The following is a 15861-nucleotide window of genomic DNA, read 5'->3' on the forward strand; positions in this document are numbered from 1 at the left end:
GGAAAGTGCAGGATGAATGGGAAAAGTGTTGAATGAGAGGGGGCTAATGTTTGATGAATTGGAGGAGTGTTGAATGAAGTAGGGAGGGGAGTGTTTGATGAATTGGGGGAGTTTTGAATGAATGGGGAGAGAGTGCAGGATGAATGGGGGAATGTAGAATGAAGTGGGGGAGGCGAGTGTTGTTTGATGAATGGGGGAATATAGAATGAAGTGGGGGGGAGAGTGCAGGATGAATGGGGGGAATGTAAAATGAAGTGGGGGGAGGGGAGTGTTATTTGATGAATGGGGGAATGTTGAATGAAGTGGGGGGGGTGCAGGATGAATGGTAAGAGTGTTGAATGGAGGGGGAGGAGGGGAGTGTTGTTTGATGAATTGGGGGAGTGTTGAATGACGTGGGTGGGAGGGAGTCTGTAAATGATTTGTTTAACCCGTTAAGGACACATGACGTGTGTGACATGTCATGATTCCCTTTTATTCCAGAAGTTTGGTCCTTAAGAGGTTAAAACACTTTTTTATTGAATAGAAGAGTTTATTGGTATAAATTGCAGATGATATACATTTTTATTCCTACTTACATTATCATTACAATTTTAAGGACGCAATGTACCATGGAAACAATATTTTAATGTGTGAGGAATTAAAATGCAATTTGCCTTTTCTAGCAGTCTACAATGAGTGCTAGTTATGGTGCACACAGCCTCCGGGTTACGGAAGTAATGACATTTACTGAGTGCGAAGCTTTGTCTGCCGAGAAACCTAAACATCACATTCACCTTTTCACGTAATCGGCTGAATTTGCCCTGTCCACAAACTGAGTATAAATCACTGGGCAATGATTATTAGCATAAAACCACTGGGCCCACTGGCTCCCCAGATCCGTCTTCCTGGACACATATTATTTCTGCCCTGTTTGAACATTTCTCGTGGCGATAAATCGGGGGCGATTGATTTCCCCGGGTGGGGATTACAATACATGATTTAGATGGACCGTCCAAAACTGATTTTTGCACAAGTCTATTCTATATTAGCAGCATCGGGTCTGATGTCTTTCGTCACCGCTCGTTCGTTGTGTAATTCTCTCATTTTCAGAAGCTGTTTGTGTGAGGCTAAACCCAGAGGAATATTCACAGAGTGCGGTTACCTCTACGCCAGCCTCAATTTATGTTTTCATCTAGTGAGATTGAACATCTGAAGCTGCACCCCTGGAATAACACTCCGGACCTGAGGGATATATCTGGAGGTTTATACAGGCGGCAGATACCATGGCCTCTTATATTTAATGTAAAAAGCCAGTCACAATAAAAGCCACATTTTATGTGCCACTGGCCAGAATGGGACGGGTTTGCAGACTTCATAGCTAATAAAATGAAAGGAATATCTTAATAAATAATGACCAAAGTATCTCTGGAGCTGTCTTTATTAATTGAGCTCGACGCACTTCTTCAGAAACTCATCTTTACTTTATGTGTTTAACTCTTTGGATGGATTTAATAAAGATGGAATGGTTTCCTTTCTGTTCCTTAACGTTAATGTTTTCAGCACCTATAGTCAGAGCTGGATTATGATTACCCATTGACCTAGATAGGATGCCGATTGCCCCCCTCCCCCCTTTAGAGTCCTGGGCACTGATCTGTAAATGGAGGCAGCTGAGTATTTTGAGTGTTTGGTGGTGAGTGTTTTGTATGTGGGTATTTGGTGACTGAGTGTTGTGTGTGTGTTTAGCGACTGAGTGTTGTGTGTGTGTGGTGGTGAGTGTTGTGTGTGGTGGCTGAGTGTTGTGTGAGTGTTTGATGACTGAGTGTTGTGTGTGTTTGGTGCTGAATGTTGTGTGTTTGTTTAGTGACTGAGTGTTGCGTGTGTTGGTGGCTGAGTGTTGTGTGAGTGTGTGGTGACTGAGTGTTGTGTGTGGTGGCTGTGTTGTGTGAGTGTTTGGTGGCTGAGTGTTGTCTGTGGTGGCTGAGTGTTGTGTGTGGTGGCTGTGTTGTGTGAGTGTTTGGTGGCTGAGTGTTGTCTGTGGTGACTGAGTGTTGTGTGTAGTGGCTGTGTTGTGTCAGTGTTTGGTGGCTGAGTGTTGTGTGTGGTGACTGAGTGTTGTGTGTGGTGGCTGTGTTGTGTCAATGTTTGGTGGCTGAGTGTTGTGTGTGGTGACTAAATATTGTGTGTGGTGACTGAGTATTGTGTGTAGTGGCTGTGTTGTGTCAGTGTTTGGTGGCTGAGTGTTATGTGTGGTGGCTGAGTGTTGTGTGTGGTGACTACAGCTTAATGTACGGTATACAGCTTAATGTACGGTACACAGCTTATTGTACTGTATACAGCTTAATGTACGGTATACAGTTTAATGTTCGTTATACAGCTGTATATACAGTATGCAGCTTAATGTATTGGTTTTGCTGTCTACTGCCTGTACCTGCAGGCTTTTTAATGATACCTGCCTGGGAGAAGCTGGACGGGCAGAGAGTTCGATAACTGCCTGGGAGAAGCTGGATGGGCAGAGGGTTCGGTACTTAATGGGAGAAGCTGGACTGGCAGAGGGTTCGGTACTTAATGGGAGAAGCTGGGCAGGCAGAGAGTTTGATAACTGCCTGGGAGAAGCTGGATGGGCAGAGGGTTCGGTACTTAAAGGGAGAAGCTGGGCAGGCAGAAAGTTCGATAACTGCCTGGGAGAAGCTGGGCGTGCAGAGGGTTCGGTACTTAATGGGAGAAGCTGGGCAGGCAGAGAGTTCGATAACTGCCTTGGAGAAGCTGGACTGGCAGAGGGTTCGATACTTAATGGGAGAAGCTGGGCAGGCAGAGAGTTTGATAACTGCCTGGGAGAAGCTGGGCGTGCAGAGAGTTCGGTACTTAATGGGAGAAGCTGGGCAGGCAGAGAGTTAGATAACTGCCTGGGAGAAGCTGGACGGGCAGAGGGTTCGGTACTTAATGGGAGAAGCTGGGCAGGCAGAGAGTTTGATAACTGCCTGGTAGAAGCTGGACTGGCAGAGGGTTCGGTACTTAATGGGAGAAGCTGGGCAGGCAGAGAGTTCGATAACTGCCTGGGAGAAGCTGGGCGGGCAGAGGGTTCGATACCTGCCTTGGATGTCAAGCCCTTCTGGAAGCCAGCCTTGCTGGGGTCGGTGTTGACCCCTGATCTCAGTAACGGTCTTCGCTGATAGACGGACATCCCCGATGGTGTTTTGTCACAAGGATGATATCTAAGTGCTTTCTGTCCATTATTGGTAGATGACACAAATGCGATGGGCCTAACGGCAGCGCCCCCTGCTATTGTGTGCTAGTGTTCATATTGCAATAAGGTTTCAAGTAACAAACCATATTCTCCCCATTTTACTGGCCGCAGATAAAGGCCCATTGCCATTGGTTTCGAGAATCCATTCATCATGCCCTCAATGAATACATCTTGTCATACAGATACTCACAAACAAAACAATCTGGATCTTTGTTTAATAAACAGAGATCAGCGTCAGGAATCCCCAATTAAACGGTACCTGTGTCTGACACACGAGAGGAACGCTGCATGTCAAGAAAGATTTTCCTCTCTGCTGATGGATTGACCTTTCAGGAGGTTTAAAGGATGAAAAAAACGCTTAATTACATCTATGCGCTCATATTAAGGCTACAGTCGTTATGTTCACCTGTGAGAGCTGTGGGACTTTGGGTGTCTCTCTGGCATGTCTATGACTGTTTAATAATTCATATTACTGGGTACTTGTCAGAGGGACGGTTTTCGTGAGAATCGCTCACTTATAGGAAAATTGCAGCAATTATGGCCACGTTAAATGCGGCTCAGATTTGATCTTGTTGAATATCTATAAAGTTCTATTATCACATTGATAAAAGGAAGCGTTAAACAAAATGCTTATCCACGCTACGTGTTAATGTGCATCACGCATTAAAGAAGGAGCTACTATTGTGAAGTAAATATTAATATTTTATATTGAAAACACTCAATGCAAGCATGTCAAACTCGCAGCCAGCGGGCCGCACGCAGCCCACAATGAATATCTTTGCGGCCCAGCGAGCAGCGAGTTTGACATGTTAAGGCAGAGTAGGCACCTGCTCTCCCCACATTGCAGGTGCCAACTCTGCTAAAAGTTTCCCGACTGGGGGAGAGGACACTAGCAGCAGCAAAGGAGCTTAGTCTGTTCTGCTCTTCACTGCTCCCTCACACACGCCCTCTGTAGTGATGTTGGGTGCCGGAATATGACGTCATTCCAGCCTGTCATCATTCAACTGTGCTCGTGAGGGAGCATGGAGGAGCAGGAAGGAAGACCCAAGGAAGAGGCCCCACACCAGCTACCAAAGGTAGGAACCAATAATTAAAATGATATGTGAGTGTGTGTGCCAGAATGTGTAAATGTGTATGTCTGTCAGTGTGTGTGTGTGTGTGTCTGTGTCTCTCAGTGTGTGTGTGTGTGTGTCTGTGTCTCTCAGTGTGTGTGTGTGTCTGTCTGTCAGTGTGTATATGTGTGTCTGTCAGTGAGTGTATGTCTGTCAGTGTGTGCCTGTCAGTGAGTGTGTCAGTGTGTGTGTGTGTCTGTGTCTCTCAGTGTGTGTGTGTGTGTCTGTCTGTCAGTGTGTATATGTGTGTCTGTCAGTGAGTGTGTGTCTGTCAGTGAGTGTGAGTCTGTCAGTGTGTTTCTGTCAGTGAGTGAGTGTATCTTTGTCTGTCAGTGAGTGTGTGTGTGTGTGTGTGTGTGTGTGTCGGTCAGTGATTGTGTGTGTCTGTCTCCGTGTTTCTGTCAGTGAGTGATTGTGTGTGTCTGTCAGTGAGTGGGTCTGTGAGTGAGTGCATGTGTGTCTGCCGATGCCTCTGTCAGTGAGTGTGTGTTGGTCAGTGTTGCGATGGCCACGGCTTGACAGTGGAGGACCTGGATGTGCTCGGAGGCACACAACACCATGTCACATTCAGACGTGACATCAATGTGCTCCACCTGTTGGCTACATTTTTTTTATTTTTTTTTAGAAGAGGGGGGTGCTGGGATTTAGTATAGAGGAGGGGGCTGAGATTTAGTTGAGGGGGATGCTGTTTTTTTTTTAAATGTACTTTTCAAAATAAAACTAAGTTTCCATGAAAATGTCAGTTTTTTTTTTTTTTTTTTTTTTTTGCGGCCCACATTTGGCCCGTGCTAGCCTTTCAGTTTGACATGCTTGACTTAAAGGCACTTTGTGATTGTCCCTTCTGGGAGATGAGCGATAGCTTCTTGGCCTTCTGGATTTTAGGGGTCTCCTGCCTTCAACTCAACTATTTTGCACACTTATTGTCGGCCAACCAGATCGTAATGCGTGACGTCCAACTGTCAGAATTTGGAAGGGCAATTCTAACCCTTGCTGGATGACTGGTAGAACTTCTAACATTCATGTGGAATCACCTTAGGATCCACTAGTGAAAAGCACTGCTTCCACCCCCGACACGCAGACTATCCGACCTTATCCAGATTTTATGCCTTCCTCTGCTGGTTACTCGTAACGCTATTAGTGAAAAAATAACAATTTCTTTTCAAGTCAGATGGAAATAGAGTTTTCCCACCTACAGAGCTCTGAATCTCCAGAAATGTGAAAACACTATAAAACATTGTTTAATATTTAATTTGAATTGGCAATACACATTGCCGGTGTCATTCTAGCTGCTGATTGTCACGTGCGGCAGATAAACTCTTTTTACCGATTTTAGGGAAGAAAATCTTACTCTGGTTACTCGAGCCAGAAGGAAAAAAAATGTAAATTCTTATTTTTAGAAAGAGTCCAGATCTGGTGACATTTATTATATGCAATGGACATTAGCTTCCGCTTGAAGGCATCAAACCTTCACTGAATGTATCTCTATAGAACACGGATAGCCTCGAAGACTACCAGCTGGAGAGATTAGCCAGAAACTGAGCCCATTATAAACAGAAAGGTTTACATTTAAAAAAAAACAAATCATATTTTTATTTTTATAGATTTTTATTTGCTAGTTTAACTGCGCACGTTTATCGTCACGTATAGAGCAGTACGAAATGGCAAATGGAGATAGCAGCATCTTGAGGCTTTCACGGTGATAAATATCGACATTTTGCCCCCTCGCTCCAGTTTAAATGCTTGTCTATTTATTGACAGTAAGATTTTCACTTTAAATTACGTCTCTTGTAATTTAATTGAGTTTTATAAGGAGAGGGTATTAACTTGGAAAATGTACTCAGGTAGTGTGTGTACGAGTTAGAAACACGGACTGGTTCACACAGTTACAGTATCAGGCTGCGTGTGACATTTGGGACTAGAATTAAAGGAATTGTGTCTTTAGGATATTTTCTTCTTTTTGATAAAGATCTTCCATTACTATAATGCACTCCCAGACTCTAAATCCCATTTCCACAGAGCCTTTTACTATATCTCCCATTTTAGCTCACAATAACTAGCTTTTTGTGACATTTTGGCTCTTTGTTCCTCCCGCACAGTATGTTGCGGCTCGTGATTTGCTATCCAATCATTTTAAGACAGCCACATTGTCTTAGAGCAAGCATGTCAAAGTCACCACCCGCGGGCTGCATGGGGCCCACAATTAATAATTAATATATGTGCAGCCCGGCGAGCCGCGGGTTTGCCATGATTACTAATGCAGAGTAGGCACCTGCTCTCCTGACATTGCCGGTGCATACTCTGCTAAAATTTACCTGGTACCGGCCGGAGGAGACCAGCGGTATCGAGGGAGCTCAATCTTCCTGCTCCTCACTGCTCCCTCGCGTGCGCCCTCTGTAGAAATGACGGGGGCTGGATGCGTGCATGAGGGAGCAGTGAGGAGCAGGAAGACTGAGCTCCCGAGAAAAGAGGCCCCACACCAGCTCCCAAAGGTAGAGAGCAATAAATCAAATGATGTTGTTGTGTGCAAGAATGTGGAAATGTGTGTGCATGTGTGTGTCTGTCAGTGTGTACTAACAGTACTGAGTGCTGGTATTGGGACTGGGATAGATTGTGCAGTACTGAGTGGTAGTATTGGGACTGGGATAGAGTGTGCAGCACTTAGTGCTGGTATTGGGACTGGGATAGAGTGTGCAGTACTGAGTGGTAGTATTGGGACTGGGAGAGATTGTGCAGTACTGAGTGCCGGTATTGTGCCGATCCAGAGCATCCCAAACATATTCAATGGGTGAGTTTGCTGGCCATGCAAGAACTGAGATGTTTTCAGCTTCCAGGAATTGTGTACAGATCCTTGCAACATGGGGCCATGCATTATCATGCTGCAACATGAGGTGATGGTCGTGGATTAATGGCACAACAATGGGCCTCAGGATCTCGTCACGGTATATCTGTGCATTCAAAATGCCGTCAATAAAATGCACCTGTGTTCGTTGTCCATAACATATGCTTGTCCATAACATAACCCCATCGCCGCCAAAGGCCACTCGATCCACAACATCAGCAAACGCTCACCCACATGACACCATACGCGCTGTCTGCTATCTGTCCTGTACAGTGAAAACCGAGATTCATCCATGAAGAGAACACCTCTCCAAAGTGCTAAACACCATCAAATGTGAGCATTTGCCCACTCAAGTCGGTTACGACAATGAACTGCAGTCAGGTCGAGACCCCGATGAGGACAACAAGCATGCAGATGAGCTTCCCTGAGACGATTTCTGATAGTTTATGCAGAAATTCTTTGGTTATGCAAACCGATTGTTGCAGCAGCTGTCTGGGTGGCTGGTGTCAGACAATCTTGGAGGTGAAGATGCTGGATGTGGAGGTCCTGGGCTGGTGTGGTTACACATGGTCTGTGGTTGTGAGGATGCTTGGATGTACTGCTAAATTTTTTTAAATGCCTTTGGAGACGACTTATGGTAAAGAAATGAACATTCAATTCAAGGGCAACAGCTCTGCAGTCAGTATGCCAACCTCATGATCCCTCAAAATTTGCGACATCTGTGGCATTGTGCTGTGTGATAAAACTGCACATTTTAGATTGGCCTTTTATTGTGGCCAGTTTAAGGCACACCTGTGCAATAATCATGCTGTCTAATCAGCATCTTGATATGCCACACCTGTGCAATAATCACGCTGTCTAATCAGCATCTTGATATGCCTCACCTGTGAGGTGGATGGATTATCTCGGCAAAGCAGAAGTGCTCACTAACACAGATTTAGACAGATTTGTGAACAATATTGGAGAGAAATAGGCCTCTTGTGTACATAGAAAAAGTCTTAGATCTTTGAGTTCAGCTCTTGAAAAATGGGGGCAAAAACTAAAGTTTTGCGTTTATTTTTTTGCTCAATATATGTAACTTTTGCATTTTTCCTTCAACTTCTCCCTTTTATCTCCTGAAAAGAGGGACCATAACCACTACAACCACCAGATTAAGAAGAACTGGAGTTTAGAGAGTCTGATCTCCACATGTCTAGGGTGCTAGAGTGTTTTTACAGACATTTCGCATATCGTTATTATAAAAGACCTGAGGGGTATCACCCCCACATTAAATGCATACAGGAATAGTAGAGTTTGCCGATGAATATTTATACATTAAACATGAATCACATGGGGGGCGGCTAATTGAAACGTACCTGATTCTTCTCACTGTCTGAGCAGAAACAGATGTGAATAAAATAATGAGAGTCCCCTGTCTTATACACAATTACTGCTTGCTTTAGCAACATTAAACATGTTTCATGACATATAAACCTATCTAATGCCCCTAATGTTGTGCTGCTATAGGATACATATCACTCCATGAATGTAAAGATGTAAAGCTGAAAACAACATGGCTTCCACTTTATTTAAATCCCGTTTTACTTCCCTCCCAGCCTCCCATTTAGACCTAGTTATCGACTGATACGTGAAAGATATCTACAGCTTCATATACAAATGTATCCTACTCGCTGGGCTGTTCAGAAAACGGAACTCTAAGTTCTAACAGTAGAGCAATTGCAACTCGTGGAATGTTCCTATTGACTTTGTCACTTGGAACCTTCAAGAATATCTCTTTATACCATCATGGCTGCTTTCAAGGTTTGAATTCTGTAGTTTGCTGGATTTCAAGCATTTTAGAGCAGCATGGAATCACTCCCAGCTCTTTACCATTGTGTAGGACTCATTATGTGTCATGGCCTTCATCAGCAGTGTTCTACTATAGTAGATACAAGAACTGGAAGGTTTAATTTGGTCTTGATATCCTCCAGACTCACGTTAGCTCACTATAGTGGTCATGGTGCAAGTAGTGCCCTGACACCTCCAATTGTAAGTGTTTTTGAATGATTTGATTTCTTACTTGATGTATGCATGTCTCCACTCCCTGTCTCTACTACTAAAGCCAAACCCCGATGGAAGCTCCTCAGCAGGAACTTATGTTAACCCTCCTGAGCTAAGCCCCAAGAAGTGTTAACTGATGACTCTCAGCCAATGAGCTAAGTCTTGTACTGCATGGCTCATTCAGGACAGAAGGACAGCTAACAGATGTTCCTTCTTAGGAGCTGTGGCCCTTCAGTATTATCAATGGAAGCAGGGAACAGTGTACCTTCTTACAATAAAGGGTAGAGGACTCCTAATACTATAAAGAAGTGGGGGGGGGAGAGAAACAAAGGGGGGGGCACACCTGGTACTATAAAGAAGTGGGGGAGGAATACAGGGGGGGCACACCTGGTACGATAAAGAAGGGCAATGGAGTGGAGGACACTTGTGGTACCATAAAGAAGGTGAGGGTGGGCAATGGAGGTTAGAACACTCCTAATACCATAAAGAAGGGGAGAACAATGGAGTGGGGAACACTCATTGTACCATAAGCACTGCAGTAATTTGTATCAGTAATGGTGCTTGTTCTGTCCCTTATAAAAATATATGTGTAGATGTTGTCTGCGTATTGTGGTATAGGACATTCCACCACTCAAGGTCACTACTAGCTGGTGGTCCGTACTATTGATTCGTTACATGTCTCACAAGTTTGTCCTGCTCTCAAGGACTCAAGGAGCGGAGGCTTATTGACTCCTCTGGAATGTGCTGTTCAGGACTTCAGACACCCACTTTATCAAGATCTCCGTAAATCCAGCATTGTCTGATACTGGACAATGCCCATTGTGTTCTTATTTATGAGGAGGGTGGAAGGAAGACACAGGGTGCATCCTAGTGTACATTGAGTGAAATGTATTTATAGAAAATATGAAGACTTTCCTTTGCTCTGTTCGTCTGTTTGTCTGTATGTCTGTCAGAAAAAAAAGATTCCTATAACTTATCCTTAAAGTGAAACCGCATCCACCTACATTATGAACACCTACTATATTTAATTAGCGTATCGCAAGACGTCTTATAAATCCTGCACAAGGTCACGTATCCTAAACCTTTATTAAATATTGCATCGGTTAGAGGGAACATATGGAAATGGTCTTTGCTATCAGAATGAAGAATTACCCAAGCACACTGGTATCATATTAATGAATGGGAGAAATACTATAACATTCAAATAAATACTCTGCCTAGCAGTTAAAGGGACAGTGATCACACGTTTAGAAAGTAATCCCTGCATTACTGCACACCTATTATTTGTGGATCTTATATTTAATGTTTAAGCCTTCAATCTATTCCGTTTAATTGTATATTTTTCAGTTACAGACAGGGATCCCCAATCTGCCATGGCTTACTGAATACTTCAATTCTTTATATCAACGAGTAGTGAACTGAAAGTGGTTCCATAGACAATGTATTATTCATACATTCTATTAATCCTGTAAGGTTAAGGGATTGTTTCCTAAATTACTCCTTATGAATTCATTTGACGTATACATACTGGGTGATACGAGTGAAATCTTGCCCAATCCGCCAACCTTACTTACGGATCAGGACTTTGGTTACCTGTCTCTTAGAACAATGTATTTCCCAGCATGCACCTCTCCTCTTCACTTGATAGATATTGTATCATTTGACAATATTGTAATATGTATCATAACTGGAGCAGGAATCAGGAGCTCTAAATACGCATCACATAACAGGAACAGTAGTTTGACATGTATTGTACAAAAAGAAGTCCATTCTTACCTGCATTCTCTTCTTGTCCTTCACAGTCAGTCAACCGGTCACGTCGGATGAAGTGGTTCCCACAGGAGGTAAATTAATCCTAAAATGCACAGTGGAAGAACACGATGACTCTTCTCTGCAGTGGTCCAACCCTGCTCAACAGACACTTTATTTTGGGGAGAAGAGAGGTACGTGCCTTCTGGCGGACAGTGCCACAGATACGCTTCTATTCCCATTTACTTTGTCTGTATTAAATCTGTGAGACTGGTCAAAGGTTTTCCAAGTTCCATTTTCCCAGAATGCTTTCTTCTGCATTCAGGTCTTTTTTTGTCTGTCCTGCTCTCAAGGACTCAAGGAGCGGAGGCTTATTGACTCCTCTGGAATCTTCTTGGCCATATTTATTTATCTTGATTTCTATTGTCCTTCATACATTTATACATGTCATCATTTCCTTTTGTATTATATTGTTTTTTTCTTCTTCGATTATCTTTTCTTTTAAGTATCATTTTTCCCTTTTCATTTTCCACTTTTCTCTGTCCTATTAATTACTCTGTACATTTCTTATTCAGCTCTACGGGACAACCGAATCCAGTTAGTCCATTCTAGCCGCAACGAGTTGACCATCAGTATTAGCAATGTTCAATTGTCCGATGAAGGCGAGTACACTTGTGCCATCTTTACCATGCCCGTACGGATCTCCAAAGCCATGGTCACCGTCTTAGGTGGGTACTCTTCTGCAAACTCTCTGTATTATCGGTGTTAGGGGGCCACAATAAATATTTAAGCTATGATCTAAATAACCAAAAACCTCTTTAGGTCCAGATAATCATCAGCTATTTTTCCAAATCAGTTGTTATTAACAACTTTAATGTTGGTTTAAGTCAGTTTAGTATTTAGTAAATAATTAAGGGTGTCAGATAGAAAAAATAATCTAAATTAATGACTATAAATTAGTTTTTAATGTGACAAGCTAAGCACCATAACCACAGCAACTCACTTTAGTGGTTATCAAGGAATCTTTGAGTGTGGTCCCTTTGTTTTTCTTTTGTATAATTTGTTTTTATTGTACACATTTTACATCAGACTGTACATTGACACAAATAATGCGATTTGGTACAAGTAGTACAGGATATATAGATACTCTGTAAACCTTTCACAATATGTCTTTTCACATAGACCGTGTTGTATACATGATATTCTAAATCCTATGGGGTTGTCTTTTGTCTGGGTATCATCTTGTCAGGGTGGTATCACCACGTGGTCACTATGTTATAAGGAACCTGCATATGGTGTTCGTGCTTGGAGAATGTATAAATGTACATCTGACAGAGATACACCTTCATCCAATTATTCCAGTTATTGCAATGTAAGGTATACAAATAATACATTGAAATTAATAAAAACACTAACACGTTTGCGCTGGCCACTGCGCAAATGAAGAACACACAAACCCTTTGCTCCAAGTGGCTCATAATGGCAAGTTTCAGTTGTTATTGGTCCCACCTATACTAGTGTCTCATTCCAGTGGTCCCTCAGACCTCATGTACTCTTACTTCTTCACTTGCCCGAACCTCTCTCCTGTCCCCCTGTTCCACCCTTTTCTTGCCTTCCCCATCAAAGTCCCAGTGTGCTATCCAGGGCTGCCATATACCCATATATTTCCTCCAAGCCCCTCACCTCCTCTACCAGGTTTATCCATTGGGCAATGGAGGGTGATTAAATTTTCCACCATAAAGCAGGTATCAGGGCATATGCCTTCCCTATCAAGAACCATACAAGTTTCTGGTTGTTCATAATTCTCATTGAGTTGGGCCAACCTATTAATACCTGTGAGGGGGTCATAGTTGGTAATTACCTCTAGTACCTGTGCCCAGAAAGGGGGCGCACAATCAAACACTGCCACCATATGTGATATACTGTGCCTTCTTCCCTCATACTTCTCCAGCACCTATCACTCACACTGGGAAAATGTGCATGTAGAAATGAGAGTGTTCTGGAGCACATGGCCACCTTCTTATCGAACATCTCCCTAAGGGCTGTACTAATAGATTACTTATTCCTGGTAGCTTTATCTATATATTGATATTACCCAAAAGTAATATCTCAGAAATATAGCTGTTTAATAGCTTTAATAACTTCTCTGTAACTTAATCGATGGTTGAAATCGAGCTGCCGTCCACCAAGAATCAAGATTCTTGTAGTGTTTGTGTTATCTTAAAAAAGTGGAATCATTTAAGCAATTTATTAATATTGTGTCGGAAACAGTAAAACATGTCTCTGTTACCTCAGCCGTTACCTCAACACAGGACATAAGGCAAAAAAGCAAAACAAACAAAACCTACAACAAATGACTAGAATCGGTGAATATTTTTACAATGTCTATTCCATAAACTATAGAATACGTCTTTATATTGTTTATTAAAGGAACATTGAAACCCAAAACATGTAACTTCAGATGGGTCTATGTACACAGTTTTACTCCCATATTTGGACACTGGTAAATCTACACAAAATAGAAGTCGTGTTGCCTTTTATTAAAACCCTGTTCCTTCTTTCACAGGAGTCCCCCAGAAACCCCAAATATTTGGTTATGAAAAAGCTTTTAAAGAAAATGAAAAAGCCAAATTGCGATGCACAACCAGTGGGAGTAAGCCTGCTGCCAACATCAGATGGTACAAAGGCCCAGAGGAGCTGGAAGGTGAGTATTGCCCTGCTATAGCTATGGTTATATGGAGGACGGATGCTGTCATTTCAAATAAAACCAGTGTTTATTATTCAGGGCAAAAACTTTTACTTTTTTTTTAAATTAAGATTAAAATGACTCTCTACATAATCTAGCGGTTTCTTTCCTAATATCCTCCCAGGCTCACCACTTGCTCATATTTTGCTTCTGTCAATAATCCAGTATAAGAGGCACCTGCAGATAATTGAATGTTTTTTTCAGGGGTATTTGTCTTCCCTGTGAAATCTAGTTTATTGAAGAATAACTTGGCGGCCTCCTTATCATTTGTCAGGACTTACAGTATCTGTTATTATCAGGACTTTTAAGCAGACAATTCTTGACTTACAGATAATTCAGAAAGGTTTACAGACAGACATTCTCTACCTAGCCATGCACTATTAGTAGAAACAACATTTAGATGATAACAGAATTAAATATTTTATTTTACGTCAGCATGTGTTTTTGTGTTCACAAGTTCCTCATTCCAGATAAAATAGTCAAGCCGTACCATTTCTATGACTGCATAAGGGCTGTCGCAGACCTCTCTAATTTACTGTCCTCATTTATTTTTAGGAGCACAAACCAGTACGTCAGAGGACGGAAATGGCAAAACCTTTACTGTAATGAGCATTATCGAGTTCATGGTAGGCCGTGAAGATGATGGAATTGAAATCACATGCACAGTTGGCCTTGAGTCCCTGCAAAGTACAGATAAATCTTCCAGCCACAAGATTCAAGTCTTATGTAAGTGGCCTCACTTCCATTATACTAAGCATTGGTTGTAGATTTCATGTGATAATTGTTGTCATACTTAGCAGCGGTGGGAAGACTCGACCTAGGCCAAGATTAAGGAACCACTGGTTCACCAGTTCCCATCAATGTTTGTTAGTCATTGGCAGAGGGACTTAAGGCTCAAGATGTCAGAGTGATAGGTAGCTGAGAGATAAGAGAGATTTTTGCCTAAAAAGTACTAACCTGGTGGTAACTTCTTTGTGAGATTGTGTTGGTTTATAACAAAGGACTACAAGAGGTGAAAATCATTGGAAGCCAATCTCTGTATTACTAAAGTAGTAAGTGGTAGTGTCACAGCAGGTAAGGACCCTAACAAGCGACTCCAAACACACTTAGAAACAGACAGAAATGATGGTCCATATTAGTGGTACTTAGTGTGACCCATCTTAAAGGGACACTCCAGGCACCCAGACCACTTCTGCTCATTGGAGTGGTCTGGGTGCCAACTCCCACTACCCGTACCCATTTTTTTTTTAAAACTGCAATAATTATCCTTGCAGGGTTAACTCCACCTCTAGTGGCTGTCTATTAGACAGCCACTAGAGGGAACTTCCTGCTTCATAGCACAGGTTTTCTGTGCTAGAGCGTCGCTGGACGTCCTCACGCTGTGTGAGGACCTCCAGCGTCGCTCTATTCCCCATAGGGAAGCATTGAAATTCATTTTCAATGCTTTCCTATGGGGTGCGCTAATGCGCATCCACGGCATTGCCACGCATGCGCATTAGGTCTCCTCAGCCGGCGGGCGAGATCAGTCTCGCCCACCGGCCGACATAAGCAGAAGGAGGAGCGGCGGGGGAGGAGGAAGCAGCGACGTGGGACCTGTCGCTGCCTCTGGTAAGTCACTGAAGGGGTTTTTACCCCTTTAGCAACTGGGGATTGGGGGGTGGGAGGGAGAGGGACCCTCCAGTGCCAGGAAAATGCATCGAGAGATAGTCTAAGAACAAGTCAAGGTCATGACCATCCCTGCCTTAATCTAGATCAGGATGAATGTGTAAACTAGCCAAGATCAAACCATAATTCAGAAACCTAAAGGAATGCGCCATTGAGTCAGCAAGATCTACAACAAGGCACCTAGCTAAGGCAGAACAGGCTTAAATATCTGAAGCTAAATGCCTACTGGTTCATGCCAAAAAGTAAGCGAGCAATGTGGAGCAGGCTTTGCATCACCATTGATGCCAGAATGGTGCGACCGATAGTCAATATTCATATTTCAAGTTCCGTCAAATGATGAACAAAGATGCCTGTCTTCACAATGCCAATAATGATGCCAGATTGGCACAACTCTAAATCAATATAACTGTTCATTTGGTATAGTGTGCCACACTGAGTGGAGAGGCCTCTGGGATTCAAATCTTATGATCTTTATCATTAGGTCTAC

At 42.8% G+C, this 15861-nt stretch overlaps 1 protein-coding gene across 2 annotated transcripts in view; it reads left to right on the top strand.

The window, feature by feature from the left end:
• The window catches only part of CADM3 (cell adhesion molecule 3), a 248977-nt gene that overhangs the window by 179083 nt on the left and 54033 nt on the right, over positions 1-15861 (top strand). For both annotated transcript variants that reach the window (XM_063440088.1, XM_063440089.1), the window contains exons 2-5: positions 11017-11157; positions 11539-11691; positions 13530-13667; positions 14265-14435. In XM_063440088.1, the coding sequence (XP_063296158.1) occupies positions 11017-11157; positions 11539-11691; positions 13530-13667; positions 14265-14435 (603 nt within the window). The remainder of the gene's footprint in view (positions 1-11016; positions 11158-11538; positions 11692-13529; positions 13668-14264; positions 14436-15861) is intronic.

Source organism: Pelobates fuscus, chromosome 13 (assembly GCF_036172605.1).
Source record: "Pelobates fuscus isolate aPelFus1 chromosome 13, aPelFus1.pri, whole genome shotgun sequence".
In the NCBI taxonomy this organism is placed as follows: Eukaryota; Metazoa; Chordata; class Amphibia; order Anura; family Pelobatidae; genus Pelobates; species Pelobates fuscus.